Below are 18,932 nucleotides of genomic sequence, written 5' to 3'. Positions count from 1 at the left end.
ATGGATGTAATTAGGATTTGCTCACTAACGGAGGCTTAATACAAAGGGTTCTATCAAATAAAATATACTAATCAGGGCCCATTGGGCCACTTCGAACATAACCACGCTGTACGACTGGCAACAATACGCAACTTCAGTCTGGTTCACGTGGGCTTCTAAGGAGATCCGGGGGACAAGACCCATTAGAGTAGTGGCAGTACTGTTCTGAATAACGACGTACATTCTGTATGTAACCTCTTCTATAGGTTAGTTGAGGAGGAAAAACCCCATGTTTCTCGGGGTGATGTCAATGTCGGGGACAGTTTATCATACCCAACTCGGGTGCCTAGTCCGGGTTCATTTACCAACATCCCGATCCATTTACCAGGACCCTGGTTCGTTTATCAAAACCCGGGTTCATCCACTATCGTCCCGGTCCATTCTTAGACTCGGAGACATCCTCCTAATTCGCATCCTGGACAACACCTTATACTGGGTCCGGGAAGACAAAACGTGTCAAATTCATGGTCCCGACTTATCTGGCGCGGGGATGTCCAATGGATAATGTTGGGCTTACTAATGTTTGGGCCACCAGGATTCACTCCTTCCCCGTTCATTGGCCTCGGTCTCAGTCTCGGGTCCCTGCACGATAGCCCATGGACTTAGTATACTATGCCACGTGTGTGGGGAGGAAACAGGGATAACAGCGTCGATTAAAAGATCTCTAAGACTACCAAATGAGGGGGAGTGATTTCATACTACACTCTTTTCTCCTTGATCGAGTTTTTGTCTCATTAGGTTTTTTTCGGCAATGTTTTTAATGAGGCAGTTATCATGGACATCCAATGTGAAGTATTATAAATAATAAATATATATATAGATGTCCAAATCTTTTCAATTAATTACCATTAATTATAATTACTATTCATTATTTTTAGTTTCCTAATTTATGACTCACATATTTGTATAAATAGACGATCACCCCATTGAAATAAAATACTCAGAAAATTATCTCATTCACTCTGGCTCATCTCTTCTCCTAATATTTTATAATAGCCCTATAAAAAAAATTGTCGTGTAACAGTATTTTCGTTATTTTTGGACAATGAATGGGTATATTAGAAAAAAGCAATAAAAAAATACCCATCCATGAATGAAAGTATCCGGTCCAACACAAAAGTACGTGGGACAATAAAAGCTTTGAATATCAAGACTTTAAAAAGGGGGAAAACAAACTAACGGTCATAAATTTAATGAAACTCAAAGGATTATTTTGAGGTTTTAAGGAGCCATACAGTTTCTCTGTTTTTTAGCGGCGCCTCTCATTTTTTTTCTTTCTTTTTTCTTATTGAATTATTTTCAAAATCTCTGTTCTGATCTTTCTTCAGATCCTTTCTGGATCTTTGTTATTGGGGGTAAGTACTCTGATTTTTGCACTGCTTCTATTTCGTTGAAACATTATTGTTATTAGACCTTCTATATGTTGTTTCTAGACAAAACATTAAGATACAAAAAGTCCATGATTCCAATTCCATTTTACTTTGGTTGGTTCATTTAGAATACTTTTGAATTTTGATAATGTAATTGGGTTTTTTTTTCGTCTTATTTAATCTTTCTTCCAAGTACAATGAGATATAATCCAACCAAAAACATTCTGATATGGTTTCAGGTACCATTGTTGATTTTGTCTTTCCCATTTATATATCAAAGCGCTTTTGGTGAAAATGTTTGGGTTTATGAAACTACCGGCTAATAAGATTTCTAAGCAGAAATCAGTAGATCCTGGATTTTTAGCTACAACTACGAACCCTATTGATTCAGACAACGAAGATTCCAAACAGAACATAGTTAAACCTGCCAGAAGAACATCTTCTGAACAAATGCTAATTGTGCCAGATTTTGAAGATGATACTGAGAAGAGAAGAGGGGACAGGTACAAGAACGATTTTCGCGATTCGGGTGGGATAGAGAACAAGAGTGTTCAAGAACTAGAAAAATATGCTGTGTACAAGGTTGAGGAAACGACAAAGAGTGTTAACAATTGTTTGAAGATAGCAGAAGATATTAGGGAGGATGCGACTAGGACACTTGAGATGTTGGACCAGCAGGGTGAGCAAATTACCCGGACTCATATGATGGCTGTTGATATAGACAAGGATTTGAGTCGGGTGAGTCCATTTTGTGATTATGGGAAGTGTTTGATTTGGAATTTATTTTTCGTAAGCTTTCTGTTCTTGATTGTTTGTGATACAAAAGTTAACTTCCAATGATATTTTTTTGAATATTTGCAGTTTTCTAGTTTTTATTCATATTTTGGGATTTGCCCATTGTTGGTTTTTGACCATATGTGACTCTAAAAACAACAAGGAGAAAAGCTTTTAAACAATCTTGGGGGCATGTTTTCTAAGACTTGGAAACCGAAGAAGACTTGAGACATTACCGGGCCTCTTACAACTGCAGGTGGCTACCTTTCTATGTGCTAACTTCGAGATCATATGTTTTCCAAAATGGTTGAGCAACACAATAAAATTTTCACCTTTGGGTCTTGACTCGCTATGGCTTTGGACTTTTAATTTACAATATTGGTTCAACAGACAATGCTTCCAAAAGGAGTGAAAACAACTTGGAGCAGAGGCAAAAGTTTGGTTTAGAGCCTGTACCAACTGGAAGGTCAGTTACAAAGACCCACCCTCTGAAACGACAGGTGCCCTGCAGAAAGTTGAGGTTGGTTTTCAGGGATTATATATTGTGTGTGATTAGATTAAGAAACAAGAATTTGAGGTTACATGGTAATGGGTTACGATTACCAGGTTGAGAAGACAAAGCAAGATTATGCTCTGTCGGATTTAAGCAACATTTTGGGTGACTTGAAGAACATGGCTGTAGACATGGGAAGTGAACTTAACAGGTCAGTATCTCTCCATATTCTTTTCAGGTACTACTCTCTCTCTCTCTCTCTCTCTCTCTCGCTCGTATATAGTCTCAAATGCTGGAAATTGCAGGCAAAACAAAGCTCTTGATCATGTCTCCGACGATGTGGATGAACTCAACTCTCGAGTGAAAGGTGCCAATCAACGTGCACGCCGATTGATTGAAAAGTACAGAGTAACCGATGCATTTACACAGCTTACCAAGTTTTGCACAAGTGTAATTATATTGTAATTTGTTTTTTCAAAACAATTTTCTCTTTTGATTGTTACAAGTTGTATTTTTCTTCTCTTTTGATTGTTACAAGTTGTATTTTTCTTCCCCTGTTCTGCAAATGTATGCAATAACACGAGATAAATTTTCTTGTACTTAATTCTGTTCTCTGTTTCTCACTTCTTAATCAAGCGCACTTAGAGATCCCTTCAGTTAGGAATTGTATACAAACATTTCTTACAGCAGAGACATTTTCAAGTATTAAAAGAGGAGAGGTCTAACGATAAGAAGACCCAATTAAAAACAAAAAAATAACACCACTTTATTAGACCGGAAAAATTTCGCATTCAAAACTGAGATGGAAAGAGGGGCTTTCAAGGAAATAATGCAGAGACAGAATACAGGATACAGCTGTGTTATTTGAACAGTACGAATAATACATTTTAAAAAATTACATTTTTCAAGTCTTGTATATCATGACCATGCCTTGTGCATATATCATGTGATTTTTGTCATAAAGAACCTCGAATATGTACATAGGAGGTCCAATCTTTGCACTCACACAAGCAGATTCTGGTCATATAACTTCATCCTCAGAACCTAGCCTGCCAAATCTAAACAGCAGCAGAGCCTCGTATAGCCTGCCAACACTAGATATAGCTCTCTAATTACAAATACGTCTATAATACAGGGCAAATCAAATCCTCTGTATGTTAACCAGTGGTTTGGTTCACTTGTAGTATCCACTTCAATTCTCCTCGCTCTTTACAGGAGTCCAACTATTTCCCGGGACATTCCCTTTCCTCGCATGTGAAATGAAACCAAGAACATAACCTATAAAAGCCCCAAGAACCAAAATACTAGCTCCCTTGACCAACATAGAGAAATTGGATTCAACTTTACCTTCACGAGTGGCTTCACAGCATTTAGATCGTTATCAGCACTATATGTTCTAACCCCACCATTGAGAACTTGTCCAGATGCTAGAATCTCCACCTTATCATGTACTATACCGTCATGGTTTCCAATGTATGAAAGGGCGAGCTTCTCTTTTGTAGCAAGCAACCTTGTATACCCGAACTCACCTCCACGGTACATAGACCTAATAGGTTGTGGGAAGACTGGGACATCTTGGTGGTCATCTCTGGGTTTCCAAATAGGATGCCAGTCTTGTCCGGCCATGCCAATCACAACATGAACAGGGTATGCCTTCCATTTCTCGCCAACTAGGCCTAAACTTCCACAAGTGAAGTTATTCAGTGGACAAAACCTCTCATACCGGTGGACGTGACCCCACAAGGCAAGAGCCACATTGTTATTCACTAGCAAAGGCTCCAAGTGCTTTAGCATTCTCTCCCTCAATGGACCATCTCTGAGTTCATTGCTTGTAGTGTACATTGGCCTGTGCCCTTGGAAAACCACAAAAGGGGTCTTGGTTCGATTAACAGACTCCAAATCATGCTTGATGAACTCATATTGTTTGCTTCCCGGAAGAAAATTGGTCTCAGTTGATATATAAACAAAATGAACAGATCCAATATCAAATGAATAAAACAGATTCCGAGTGGCTGGATCTCGGGTTCCAGTCGGCTCTGAAGAATTCCCGGGCATGTTAAACTTAAGGCTATAGGGTACCCCACATTCACCACCTCCATCTGTTCCATACACTGACCAGGACCAATCAGGTTTCCAAGGTTGTTGAGGCCAGTCATACTCGTGATTTCCAATGCAAACGTGGTATGGAAGTTTAGATGCAACCGGTTCAATCAGATTGAAGAATTGGTCCCAAATCCAAGAGTAGCCTCTTGCGTAGCTGAGATCTCCAATGTGTGAGACGAAAGCAGGCTTGTCCCCAAGAGCTTCAATGTCCCTGAGGATCCACTTAATGGTGGAGATGCTCTCATCTTGTGTACGAATAAAGGTTGAGTATGGTGCTGCCGTTCCCATATCACCAAACATGAAAGCTATGGTTTCATCAGAGTCCCCATTACGAGACACAAAGCTGTGAATTGTACTCCAACCTGTTGGTAAATTTATGGGACAGCACAGAGTGAATAAATCCTTCAAATGGGTAACTAACTTTACTTTACAAATCAAAAGACTTCACATATCCATAGGGAATTGAGGTTGGTCATTAACTTTACCCAGAAACGCTTAAAACGGAACATCCTAATTCTTTTTTCGCTAAATTGCAACCACAATTCTTGAACTTTAGGTGATAAACATAATACAATCATTACAAAGATGTCACTATGAGTTTTAATTCAAACAAAAAGAATTTTAGTACTCATTATAAACAGAATCAACAAACAAGTAATTAAAATTGACAATAAATAACAAAAAAAAAAAACTTAAGTGAGGAGTTCGTAGTAGAGATTACCTGATAATAATACTTGACTCCATTTTTCAAATTCTTCATAACCCCGTCATGAATAAACCCTGGATCTCTCCAACCCACGCTCTCATTGGCAGGGGAGTCACACATGTCCTCCCTCTCATACCTCCCCACACGTGCCACCGCCACGTTACCAAGCTCGCCTTCTCTCTTCCCATACCTCGCCCTCCTCTCACCCCCGTCCTCTGTCACGAACATAACCCGCATCTCGTCTTCCCGGTCAGTGTACGCCAAATGGATCTGCTCCGGCCCACGACCCTGCTGAAACCCGAGCACCTGTGAGCTCGCCAACAGGTGCTTCGTCCCCGGAAGAGGGTTCTGATCATGTTCCCGCTTCTTGGGGTTGATCTCTGACTCGGTCCATCGAAAGATCCGGAACGAGTAGTTGGATCGGAGGTTGACCAAAGGGATCGAGATATTACCCCACCCGGATTCCCACGACGGAGATTTGGAAAGAAAAACGTATCCGACGAAGTTGTGGTGGTCGGAGCTTGGCGGCGAGTAGATTCCGAGCCAATCAAGCTTGGAGGGGTTGTCGACCCCGGACCATTGGATTAGAACGGAGTCCCCGGATTTTGAAAGGGTGGTCGTGTTGAGAGAGATCGAGACCTGTTGGGTTATGGCGAAGAAAAGCGTTGAGAGAAGGAAGAAGAAGACGATGGGTTTGAGAGAAACGGTCATGGTGTCATGGAAATGAAGAAGAAGAAGACCACGGTACTTTTCCTGCACCTGCAGTGTAGAGATGCAGAATTTTTGCCCGAAGTTAGCTCGAGTTGTTCTACTATATTAATATGTTATTTGCATTTTGATATGATGATGATGATGATAGGTATTGTTAATCTTACTTTTCTTTCCTAAGCAATCTTTATAATTACTTAGCCTCAAATTGTTAGTAAAATGCTACCAAAAAAATTATTAGTCTCTGCTCCACTTTTATATAAAATCATATCTAGAATGCTTGTGAACGTGAACGCAAACCTGTCTACTTTCTACGGTTTATTCCTTCTTTAATGCAGATTTTTGTGTTATTGTCATTGCCTGTCTTCTTAGACAATAGACAATGTATTTTGATAAATTATTTTTTGAATTTATAGTTTTATAAAATGATTAGATTTATAAATAAATTTTGATAATAAAAAAATTAAATATAATAATAAAGATGTTAAACAAAATAATTTTTTTTTATTTTAAATTATTAATTTAGTGAAATGTATATTATAGGGCGATTATAAAATAATAGAATCTTATAAAAAAATTATCGTGTAACAGTATTTTTGTTATTTTTGGACAGTGAATGGGTATATTAGAAAAAAGCAATTAAAAAAAAACTCATCCATGAATGAAAGTATTCGGTCCAACACAAACGTACGTGGGACAATAAAAGCATTGAATATCAAGACTTTAAAAAGGGGGAAAACAAATTAATGGTCATAAATTTAATGAAACTCAAAAGATTATTTTGAGGTTTTAAGGAGCCATACAGTTTCTCTGTTTTTTAGCGGCGCCTCTCTTTTTTTTTTCTTTCTTTTTTCTTATTGAATTGTTTTCAAAATCTCTATTCTGATCTTTCTTCATATCCTTTCTGGATCTTTGTTATTGGGGGTAAGTACTCTGATTTTGGCTCTGCTTCTATTTCTTTGAAACATTATTGTTATTAGACCTTCTATATGTTGTTGCTAGACAAAACATTAAGATACAAAAAGTCCATGATTCCGATTCCATTTTACTTTGGTTGGTTCATTTAGAATACTTTTGAATTTTGATAATGTAATTGGGTTTTTTTTTCATCTTATTTAATCTTTCTTTCAAGTACAATGAGATATAATCCAACCAAAAACATTATGTTATGGTTTCAGGTACCATTGTTGATTTGGTCTTTCCCATTTATATATCAAAGGTTTTTTGGTGAAAATGTTTGGGTTTATGAAACTACCGGCTAATAAGATTTCTAAGCAGAAATCAGTAGATCCTGGATTTTCAGCTACAACTACGAACCCTATTGATTCAGACAACAAAGATTCCGAACAGAACATAGTTAAACCTGCCAGAAGAACTTCTTCTGAACAAATGCTAATTGTGCCAGATTTTGAAGATGATACTGAGAAGAGAAGAGGGGACAGGTACAAGAACGATTTTCGCGATTCGGGTGGGATAGAGAACAAGAGTGTTCAAGAACTAGAAAAATATGCTCTGTACAAGGCTGAGGAAACGACAAAGAGTGTTAACAATTGTTTGAAGATAGCAGAAGATATTAGGGAGGATGCTACTAGGACACTTGAGATGTTAGACCAGCAGGGTGAGCAAATTACCCGGACTCATATGATGGCTGTTGATATAGACAAGGATTTGAGTCGGGTGAGTCCATTTTTTGATTATGGGAAGTGTTTGATTTGGAATTTATTTTTCGTAAGCTTTCTGTTCTTGATTGTTTGTGATAAAAAAGTTAACTTCCAATGATATTTTTCTAAATATTTGCAGTTTTCTAGTTTTTATTCATATTTTGGGGTTTCCCATTGGTTGTTTTTGACCATATGTGACTCTGAAAACAACAGGGAGAAAAGCTTTTAAATAATCTTGGGGGCATGTTTTCTAAGACTTGGAAACCGAAGAAGACCCGAGACATTACCGGGCCTCTTACAACTGCAGGTGGCTACCTTTCTATGTGCTAACTTTGAGATCATATGTTTTCCAAAATGGTTGAGCAAGACTATAAAATTTTCACCTTTGGGTCTTGACTCGCTATGGCTTTGGACTTTTAATTTACAATATTGGTTCAACAGACAATGCTTCCAAAAGGAGTGAAAACAACTTGGAGCAGAGGCAAAAGTTTGGTTTAGAGCCTGTACCAACTGGAAGGTCAGTTACAAAGACCCCACTCTCTGAAACGACAGGTGCCCTGCAGAAAGTTGAGGTTGGTTTTCAGGGATTATATATTATGTGTGTAATTAGATTAAGAAACAAGAATTTGAGGTTACATGGTAATGGGTTACGATTACCAGGTTGAGAAGACAAAGCAAGATGATGCTTTGTCGGATTTAAGCAACATTTTGGGTGACTTGAAGAACATGGCTGTAGACATGGGAAGCGAACTTAACAGGTCAGTATCTCTCCATATTCTTTTGAGGTACTGCTCTCTCTCTCTTTCGCTCGTATATAGTCTCAAATGCTGGAAATTGCAGGCAAAACAAAGCTCTTGATCATGTCTCCGACGATGTGGATGAACTCAACTCTCGAGTGAAAGGTGCCAATCAACGTGCACGCCGTGGATGAACTCAACTCTCGAGTGAAAGGTGCCAATCAACGTGCACGCCGATTGATAGAAAAGTAAGGAGTGACAGATGCATTTAAACAGCTTACCAAGTTTTGCACAAGTGTAATTATATTGTAATTTGTTTTTTCAAAACAATTTTCTCTTTTGATTGTTACAAGTTGTATTTTTCTTCTCTTTTGATTGTTACAAGTTGTATTTTTCTTCCCCTGTTCTGCCAATGTATGCAATAACACGAGATAAATTTTCTTGTACTTAATTCTGTTCTCTGTTTCTCACTTCTTAAACAAGCGCACTTAGAGATCCCTTCAGTTAGGAATTGTATACAAACATTACTTACAGCAGAGACATTTTCAAGTGTTAAAAGAGGAGAGGTCTAACGATAAGAAGACCCAATGAAAAAAATAAAAATAACACCACTTTATTAGACTGGAAAATTTTCGCATTCAAAACTGAGATGGAAAGAGGGGCTTTCAAGGAAATAATGCAGAGACAGGATACAGGATACAGCTGTGTGTTATTTGAACAGTACGAATAATACATTTTAAAAAATTACATTTTTCAAGTCTTGTATATCATGACCATGCCTTGTGCATATATCATGTGATTTTTGTCATAAAGAACCTCGAATATGTACATAGGAGGTCCAATCTTTGCACTCACACAAGCAGATTCTGGTCATATAACTTCATCCTCAGAACCTAGCCTGCCAAATCTAAACAGCAGCAGAGCCTCGTATAGCCTGCCAACACTAGATATAATACAGGGCAAATCAAATCCTCTGTATGTTAACCAGTGGTTTGGTTCACTTGTAGTATCCACTTCAATTCTCCTCGCTCTTTACAGGAGTCCAACTATTTCCCGGGACATTCCCTTTCCTCGCATGTGAAATGAAACCAAGAACATAACCTATAAAAGCCCCAAGAACCAAAATACTAGCTCCCTTGACCAACATAGAGAAATTGGATTCAACTTTACCTTCACGAGTGGCTTCAACAGCATTTAGATCGTTATCAGCACTATATGTACTAACCCCACCATTGAGAACTTGTCCAGATGCTAGAATCTCCACCTTATCATGTACTATACCGTCATGGTTTCCAATGTATGAAAGAGTGAGCTTCTCTTTTGTAGCAAGCAACCTTGTATACCCGAACTCACCTCCACGGTACATAGACCTAATAGGTTGTGGGAAGACTGGGACATCTTGGTGGTCATCTCTGGGTTTCCAAATAGGTTGCCAGTCTTGTCCGGCCATGCCAATCACAACATGAACAGGGTATGCCTTCAATTTCTCGCCAACTAGGCCTAAACTTCCACAAGTGAAGTTATTCAGTGGACAAAACCTCTCATACCGGTGGACGTGACCCCACAAGGCAAGAGCCACATTGTTATTCACTAGCAAAGGCTCCAAGTGCTTTAGCATTCTCTCCCTCAATGGACCATCTCTGAGTTCATTGCTTGTAGTGTACATTGGCCTGTGCCCTTGGAAAACCACAAAAGGGGTCTTGGTTCGATTAACAGACTCCAAATCATGCTTGATGAACTCATATTGTTTGCTTCCCGGAAGAAAATTGGTCTCAGTTGATATATAAACAAAATGAACAGATCCAATATCAAATGAATAAAACAGATTCCGAGTGGCTGGAGCTCGGGTTCCAGTCGGCTCTGAAGAATACCCGGGCATGTTAAACTTATGGCTGTAGGGTACCCCACATTCACCACCTCCATCTGTTCCATACACTGACCAGGACCAATCAGGTTTCCAAGGTTGTTGAGGCCAGTCATACTCGTGATTTCCAATGCAAACGTGGTATGGAAGTTTAGATGCAACCGGTTCAATCTGATTGAAGAATTGGTCCCAAATCCAAGAGTAGCCTCTTGCGTAGCTGAGATCTCCAATGTGTGAGACGAAAGCAGGCTTGTCCCCAAGAGCTTCAATGTCCCTGAGGATCCACTTAATGGTGGAGATGCTCTCATCTTGTGTACGAATAAAGGTTGAGTATGGTGCTGCCGTTCCCATATCTCCAAACATGAAAGCTATGGTTTCATCAGAGTCCCCATTACGAGACACAAAGCTGTGAATTGTACTCCAACCTTTAGAATCACTACCAACCTGTTGGTAAATTTATGGGACACACATAGAGTGAATAAATCCTTCAAATGGGTAACTAACTTTACTTTACAAATAAAAAGACTTCACATATCCATAGGGAATTGAGGTTGGTCATTAACTTTACCCAGAAACGCTTAAAACGGAACATCCTAATTCTTTTTTCGCTAAATTGCAACCACAATTCTTGAACTTTAGGTGATAAACATAATACAATCATTACAAAGATGTCACTATGAGTTTTAATTCAAACAAAAAGAATTTTAGTACTCATTATAAACAGAATCAACAAACAAGTAATTAAAATTGACAATAAATAACAAAAAAAAAAAAACTTAAGTGAGGAGTTCGTAGTAGAGATTACCTGATAATAATACTTGACTCCTTTTTTCAAATTCTTCATAACCCCGTCATGAATAAACCCTGGATCTCTCCAACCCACGCTCTCATTGGCAGGGGAGTCACACATGTCCTCCCTCTCATACCTCCCCACACGTGCCACCGCCACGTTACCAAGCTCGCCTTCTCTCTTCCCATACCTGACCCTCCTCTCACCCCCGTCCTCTGTCACGAACATAACCCGCATCTCGTCTTCCCGGTCAGTGTACGCCAAATGGATCTGCTCCGGCCCACGACCCTGCTGAAACCCGAGCACCTGTGAGCTCGCCAACAGGTGCTTCGTCCCTGGAAGAGGGTTCTGATCATGGTCCCGCTTCTTGGGGTTGATCTCTGACTCGGTCCATCGAAAGATCCGGAACGAGTAGTTGGATCGGAGGTTGACCAAAGGGATCGAGATATTACCCCACCCGGATTCCCACGACGGAGATTTGGAAAGAAAAACGTATCCGACGAAGTTGTGGTGGTCGGAGCTTGGCGGCGAGTAGATTCCGAGCCAATCAAGCTTGGAGGGGTTGTCGACCCCGGACCATTGGATTAGAACGGAGTCCCCGGATTTTGAAAGGGTGGTCGTGTTGAGAGAGATCGAGACCTGTTGGGTTATGGCGAAGAAAAGCGTTGAGAGAAGGAAGAAGAAGACGATGGGTTTGAGAGAAACGGTCATGGTGTCATGGAAATGAAGAAGAAGAAGACCACGGTACTTTTCCTGCACCTGCAGTGTAGAGATGCAGAATTTTTGCCCGAAGTTAGCTCGAGTTGTTCACTATATTAATATGTTATTTGCATTTTGATATGATGATGATGATGATGATGATGATGATAGGTATTGTTAATCTTACTTTTCTTTCTTAAGCAATCTTTATAATTACTTAGCCTCAAATTGTTAGTAACACGCTACCAAACTTCAAGACTTTAGACCCATTAGTCTCTGCTCCACTTTTATATAAAATCATATCTAGAATGCTTGTGAACGTGAACGCAAACCTATCTACTTTCTAAGGTTTATTACTTTTTTTAATGCAGTTTTTTGTGTTATTGTGTGCTTAACATGTATTTTGATAAATTCTTTTTTGAATTTTGTGTTTTATGAAATGATTGAAATAGATTTATAAATCAATTTTGATAATAAAAAAATCGAATATAACAATACAGATGTTAAGCAAAATGATTTTTTTTTTGTTTTAAATTATTAGTTTTTAGAATTATTTGTAATTTTAGCTTAAAAAACTTTGACCAAAATCGAATTTTAGGTTCTATTTGAACCATTTTACAAATACACAGGGTCCAAAAAATAATTTGTCAAAACACAAGTTCCAAATAGGTAATTTGATAGGTCTAAAAAAGTATAAACTATTTTTTTATACCATTCTTATTGCTTAAGAGTTAACCCATGCTATTAATCATCATAAGACTGGTCATATGGATCGAGCTGCTTTGAAATTAGATATGTCAAAAGTTTTTTGATAGGCAAAGTGGTCTTTCTTGAGTCTATTATTTTAAGGTTCAATTTCTCTTATCGTTTTATTTCTTTAATTATGCATTGTGTGTCTACTATTTGTAACAACACAAAATCGTTGATAGGGCTTAATGCCTTGATTAGCATATTGGGAGGACATAATTAGATATATGTATGTTTAATTGGTTAAATGCGTGACAATGTGACATGCATGATTAATATGATTATATGAATATATTATATGCGTGTTTATGAGTATTAAATATGCATGTGGACCGTTTGTTGTTCATAAGGGCATATTTATAATTTTGGCCCGTTAAGGGCATAAATGTGATTATATGTGATAAATGATTAAGACCACATTATTATGTGGATATATTTGCAGTATAAGGCTCGAGACGGTCTTAGTGAGTGGATTAGCGAAATAGTCACAACATGATTTAGTACCCGGCTCGGGGGAGCCTAGGGGTATTTTGAGAATTTAGATAATATTTTGGGACTTATTGTGTAATGAATAAGTAATTGGTAATTAATTGGACGTGCAAGGGTTAATTGGTAAATGGTAGGAACACTTGAGGAATTAGCGAGAATTGGGAAAAAAAAGATCGTGCTACCCTTAGAAACAACTAAAAGGCTAAATAGATTTCAGGGGCATTTTGGTTCACTTTGATTAAGGGATATGGTCAACTATACTTTAGACTTAACTAGAACTCACGAGAAAGTACTAAGTGGATTCTCAACATTCTTCTCTCTCCCTCTCACTAACGTTCACTCCCTCACTCCCTCTTGTGATTGAAGCTTTGTGTTGCTGAAGAAAAGGTCTAGGTTTAGAGCTCGAGGAATGAAGATTGAGGCTATAAGGGGACAAGGAAGAGGTAGGGGATCTAAGCTACAACTGAGGCAAGAACCATGTCTTGTTTTGCTGGGAATTCAGGTTATTAGGATGAATTGGTCTAGGTTTTTGAGGGATAGTTAATTGGTGACTTGGGATGGTAAGTTCAGAAGGGTTTTGAGTGTTTTTATGTTTAAGATATGTAATTAAGGGTTTTAGAATTGTAACTGAACCTGATTTTGGCTTGGATACATGTTAAAGTTGAATTTTGAGGTTTTGGCTGGGAAGGATGCTGAGAAAACCTAGAAAATTCTGCGTTCTTAGGTGCGCGCCGCGACCCAGCTCGTGGGCGTCACGGCCCGCATGCCCAGAATGCCCTAGGAGGGCTTTCTGATTTGAGGGCGCGCCATAGCCCTAGGCGGAAAGTCGCGGCCTGCCTACTCCCAAAGGCATAGGGCCACACCTCTGACTTGGGGCGCGCCGTGTCACGGGCTGGCTATTTGGGTACTCCAAGTAGACAGAACGTGCGGCACTTGCAGACACTTCAAGCTAGAAAGTTAGCCTACAACACACACCTGCAAGCAAATAAACTCAGTGGTTAGCCACATACACATCTCGGACATGCAACGTGCAATAACGAAGTATGAGCAAGCACAAAGCAAGTCATTCCTTGGAACGTCCACACAACACAAAGCACACACCAAGGCAAGTGGCACACAATGGCCTAACAAAGATAGCAAACAAGTAACACATAGGCAACAAGGGAGCATACAAGGGCAAGTATGGATAAACATTGTTTTATTAATATATAGCCTTGATAGGGCAATGGAGTACACAGCTTTGGCCCCTATCTGCTGGTGGCCATGGTGCTTCCCTAAGTCACCAGGTCACCTCCCCCTAAGGAGCCTTCTAGGGATACAAGGTCTTCCCAGTAACATATATGATTTTTTTTCTAGGAGACATATGCATAATTACAAAATTGCCACTACCCTACCCCATGAGGTTGCTTGGTGCAAGACTTGACTAATTATCAAGCACTAAGGCATGCTCACTTACAAAATGGCCCCATGTGGGTGTGTCAAAGGGGCAACATGCCACACTCTCCCCCACTCAATTCTTCAGCGTCCTCGATGAAGTAGCTTGTAGATCTTCAATATTCTGCGTGAGCTTTTTCAAGTCCTCCGCCCTCTCCCAGCTGATCTCGTCATCTGCGAGCCCTTTCCATTTTACCAGATACTCCTTATGCTTTTTACGATCAGTGGTGACCGTCCTTTCCGCCAGGATTTCTTCAGGTTGATGCTTGCTCCTTGGCTGAATGACTCCTCCTCCTCTGGTTGACTGGTTGCGCTTTGGATTTACTGGATCTTCATGATACGGCTTCAAGTTGCTGATGTGAAGGATCGGGTGTATCTTCATCCATGCTGGTAGGTCAACTTTGTAGGAATTTAGGCCAAATTTGGAGATCATCGAGACCAGACCCTCGTACTTGCGCACGAGTCTGATGTCTTTGTCCCCTCGGAATCTCAACTGTTCGGGCCTCAGCTTAATTAACACTAAGTCACCTGCTTTGAACTCTAGTGTTCTGCGCTTCTGATCTGCCCACTTCTTCATTCTTCTTGATGCTTTTTCTAAATAAACTCGGGCAATCTCTGTCGTTTTCTTCCAATCTTTTGTGAAGTGAAAGGCTCGCGGGTTTCGATCGCGGTATTCATCCACTGTGTGGGGCAACAGTGGCTGCTGTCCATTAACAACTTCAAAAGGGCTCTTATTCGATGAAGAACTCTTTTGAGAATTGAAGCGAAATTGAGCTACATCTAGTAGTTGCGGCCAGTTCTTCTGATTGACATTGACAATGTGGCGCAAGTACTCCTCCAACATCCCGTTGAATCTTTCTGTCTGCCCATCTATCTGTGGATGGTAGCTCAAGGATATGTTCAATTGTGACCCCAAGAGACTAAATAGTTCGGACCAAAAGGACCCAGTGAATCTTCCATCTCGGTCACTAACAATGTTCTGGGGCACTCCCCAATATTTGACAATATGCTTGAAGAATTGTCGTGTTGTCTTCTCTGCCGAACAGTACTTCGACACTGGGATGAATGTTGCGTACTTCGAGAATCTATCCACAACCACCAAGATCACACTTAAATCCCCTGTCTTCGGTAGGCTGGTTATAAAGTCAAGCGACACACTCTCCCATGGTTGGCTTGGGACTCGCGACGGCTTCAACAACCCAAGTGTCTTGTTCCTATCGACCTTTTCTTGCTTACAGACGAGACAGGTCTTGGTGTACTCCACTACATCATCTCACATTTGTGGCCAATAGTATCCATGCTTCAAAAGGGCATGCATTCTCTACCACCTTGGATGACCTGCCCACAAGGTGTCATGACACTCGCTTAGTAATGTCTTCCACAAATCTCCAGCTTTCGGAACATACAAGCGGCCCCCTTTGGCTCACAGAAGATCATTCTCCACCCAGAACTGGCGAGTCTTGCCTTCTTTTACGAGCTTCAGGATGGTTTTGACAACCGGGTCTGTAACGACCCAAATTCACTAATAAGGCTTAAGGGCCTTGATTAGTGTGCCGGGAGGGCATGATGGGAATTATGTGTGACTATTATGATTAAGATGCATGATTATGATTTTAAGCATGTTATATGACTATGTGAATTATATTATGTGATAATTATGATGTGTGAATCGTACCGCATAGGTGCTGTGATACCAACGTGATGCATGTGCCGAGACGGTCCTAGAAAACTAGATAATGGTAACTGGTAATTTGGTAACCTGCGTAACTGTTAGTAACCATAGAGAGTAACAGGTTTTATGGGGAAAGTGGTAGAATTGCAAAGCTGGTGAAAAGACAGGTATGGCCTTGAGGTTTAGTTAGGAAGGGGTATTAGTGGAAGGGTAGAATAGTCATTTGGTAGGATAAATGATCATTAGCTGAAGGGAAAATATGATATACGTATAACACTTGGAGAAATGGGTTTATGCTGAAATTGGGGACCTAGAGGAAGAGCAAACCTAAGAAGAAGAAGGGAGAAGCTAAATTTAGTTTTGGAAGAAGAATTTAAGGGTGATTGAAGTTATCAAGCAAGCTTAGATCAAGGATACTCAGAGGTAAGATTTTGATTATGATATATCCAAGTTTTAAGTCTTGAATTTTAGGTAATGAATGTGAATTGAGGCAAGTTGGTGGCTGGTTTTATGTAATTTCAGAATTGGGAAATCAAGGGGGAAGGAGGTTTAGAGCTGGAGGTTGGACTCATCATTCAAGGTAAGGTCTCTGTGTGTTTATTAGGCTTGTTTCTGTTAGGGTATAGGGAGTTTGGAGTGTGGTTTGTGTTTGAGTTCAAGCTGTTCTTAATTTTCTGGTTTGAGTTGTTAAGTGTGAAATTCAAGAGTGAATTTTAGGATTGAAGGTGTGAGTGAGCTTGGGCATGATGTTTTTGGGTTGTTGTGAGGTTTATTAAGGGTTTAGAGTTGGTTTTGGGACTTAGGATGGAGTTTGGGGTGATTTGGAGAGGTTGGAGCTCGGGAAAATGCGAAGGAAAAACCCAGATTTCTGGGCTGCGAAGGCGTGCCGCGGCACGGGTTTTGTGTGTCGCGACTTGGAGTCTCTGACTGATGGGTGCCGCGGCACAAGGCTAATTTCAGAGTGTCACTTTTGGAAATTTTTGGCCTTTGCTCCGGGGGTTCGGGGGGATGTCTCCGGGGTATTGTTCTAAGGTTTTGGGGGTTCCGAGAGTGTGGGTTAGGTTTCGGGAAGGTAGTCTTGGATTGGTTAATGACAAAGAATATTATATTTGTGTTGTGATTAGGACTTTGGAGAGGCTTGGAGTAGAGGACCGTGCTTGTGGCTACGTGGCATCAGAAACCAGTGAATCGAAAGATAAGAAAACTGCACCCGAATGTATGATTGTGATGGGACTAAGTGCTCCCGAGAGTTGTATTGTGTCATCGTTGGTATTATGCCAAGGGACACGTATAAGCGGTCTAAGAGTACCGTTCATGATTTTAGCGCACGGGGCGCGAATTGGCCATTGGAAACCAGAAACAATAGGTTAACAGAGGGAGCAGCCTGTGAGCGCTAGCCCTGGTTAACATCTGTGTTTTATGTATTTTGAGCTGAGATGCTTAGTATGTGGTATACTTGAATGATGATATACTTGAATTTATGAGATGCTATATGAGTAATTGACTTGATTGCTAGTTGTTCATGCTCTGTTATTGCTGTGTTTTCTTGCTGGGCCTTGGCTCACGGGTGCTTCGTGGTGCAAGTAAGGGCAAGAGCAAGCTGGACCAGGCCTGAGGTGGAGAGCTCCGAGGTGAAATGTACATAGCCAGCCGTTCGATCACCATGGTCGAGGAGTGTGTCAGGACAGAGATTACCTAACTGCTCATTTTGCCTTAGTATGGCTGTTAATGTACTTAAACTTTGTAACTTTTGTAAATGGCTTTTAAAATGTCATTTTTGGGATCCCATGTACATAAACAATGTTTAGTAATGAGAACATAACTTTTGAGGCCAAAACGCTTTTAACCCTAGCACCTCTACTGTTTCAGAACACGTTTTTACTTTAATGTCTTGAATAGCAAGTCTGGCACTTTATAAACACACAGTGTAACGGTCTTGGCTATCCAGGGCGTTACAGGGTCTTTCTCCAGGTTTTCTTTGATGCGCTCCTTGAGTAGAGTCCTCACCACGCTAGCCAACAAACTAGCCAAGATCTTTAGAGTCGCCAATTCTGCTTTGCGACTCAAGGCATCAGCTGCCTGGTTCAAGCGTCCTACCCTGTGCTCAAAACAAAAGTCGAATTCCGCCACGAACTCCTGCCATCGAGCCTGCTTAGGGGTCAGTTTCGGCTGTGTAAGGAAATGACTAACCACTGCATTATCCATCTTCACCACAAACTTCGACCCCAGCAAGTAATGTCTCCACACTTGCAAGCAATGGATAACCACGAGGAGTTCCTTCTCGTGGGCAGTATACCGCTTCTCAGCTTCGGATAGCTTGCGACTCTCATATGCTACCGAATGGTTTTCTTGTACTAGTACCCCTCCCAAAGCATAATCTGAGGCATCTGTCTGTACTTCGAAGGGCTTGCTAACATCTGGCAAGGCAAGAACAGGATCCTTCATCATGGCTTCCTTCAAACTCCTGAATGCTTTAGCACACTTGTCAGTCCACGCCCAAGTCACACCCTTTTTCAGCAGCTTGGTCAAGGGTATCGCTCTTCTTGAGTAGCTGTCCACAAATCGCCTATACTAGTTGGCTAGGCCCAAGAAAGAGCGGAGTTCTTTCACGTTTGTGGGGACTTTCCATTCTTGGATTGCCCTCAC

The 18,932-nt window shown here is 40.4% G+C and overlaps 2 protein-coding genes and 2 pseudogenes across 3 annotated transcripts; 2 read left to right on the top strand and 2 right to left on the bottom strand.

Annotated features, from left to right (window-relative positions):
- Positions 1-1,224: 1,224 nt before the first annotated feature.
- On the top strand, positions 1,225-9,098 carry LOC133822882 (putative SNAP25 homologous protein SNAP30). Of its 2 annotated transcripts, none has more exons than XM_062255342.1 (7): positions 1,225-1,394; positions 7,372-7,870; positions 8,068-8,161; positions 8,296-8,426; positions 8,515-8,612; positions 8,695-8,756; positions 8,806-9,098. In XM_062255342.1, exons 2-7 carry the CDS (start codon positions 7,427-7,429, stop codon positions 8,841-8,843), a joined length of 867 nt encoding a protein of 288 aa, XP_062111326.1. In that variant the 5' UTR covers positions 1,225-1,394; positions 7,372-7,426; the 3' UTR covers positions 8,844-9,098. The 2 variants fall into 2 exon arrangements, with proteins under 2 accessions (XP_062111326.1, XP_062111325.1); XM_062255341.1 differs by lacking the exon at positions 1,225-1,394 and adding an exon at positions 6,965-7,117.
- Positions 1,633-3,336, top strand: LOC133822884 (putative SNAP25 homologous protein SNAP30; annotated as a pseudogene).
- On the bottom strand, positions 3,520-6,426 carry LOC133822883 (probable inactive purple acid phosphatase 2; annotated as a pseudogene).
- An 81-nt stretch (positions 9,099-9,179) lies between the features above and the next one.
- LOC133822881 (probable inactive purple acid phosphatase 2) lies at positions 9,180-12,181 on the bottom strand. Its single transcript, XM_062255340.1, has 2 exons — positions 11,261-12,181; positions 9,180-10,899 (listed from the first exon to the last, which is right to left on the bottom strand). Exons 1-2 carry the CDS (start codon positions 11,954-11,956, stop codon positions 9,607-9,609), a joined length of 1,989 nt encoding a protein of 662 aa, XP_062111324.1. The 5' UTR covers positions 11,957-12,181; the 3' UTR covers positions 9,180-9,606.
- Between the last annotated feature and the right edge of the window lie 6,751 nt (positions 12,182-18,932).

Source organism: Humulus lupulus, chromosome 3 (genome assembly GCF_963169125.1).
Source record: "Humulus lupulus chromosome 3, drHumLupu1.1, whole genome shotgun sequence".
NCBI classification, from domain to species: domain Eukaryota; kingdom Viridiplantae; phylum Streptophyta; class Magnoliopsida; order Rosales; family Cannabaceae; genus Humulus; species Humulus lupulus.
The sequence above is the reverse complement of the archived record's forward strand: the minus strand, read 5'-3'. Positions and strand labels throughout refer to the sequence as shown.

Bases quoted from the DNA above. Each gene is read 5' to 3' on its own strand.
- LOC133822881 (XM_062255340.1), bottom strand. From the start codon at position 11,956: ATGACCGTTTCTCTCAAACCCATCGTCTTCTTCTTCCTTCTCTCAACG. The intron at 10,900-11,260 runs GTAATCTCTACT...ATTTACCAACAG, and splicing joins GAGTCAAGTATTATTATCAG to GTTGGTAGTGATTCTAAAGG.
- LOC133822882 (XM_062255342.1), top strand. From the start codon at position 7,427: ATGTTTGGGTTTATGAAACTACCGGCTAATAAGATTTCTAAGCAGAAA. The intron at 7,871-8,067 runs GTGAGTCCATTT...TGAAAACAACAG, and splicing joins TAGACAAGGATTTGAGTCGG to GGAGAAAAGCTTTTAAATAA. The intron at 8,427-8,514 runs GTTGGTTTTCAG...TACGATTACCAG, and splicing joins GTGCCCTGCAGAAAGTTGAG to GTTGAGAAGACAAAGCAAGA.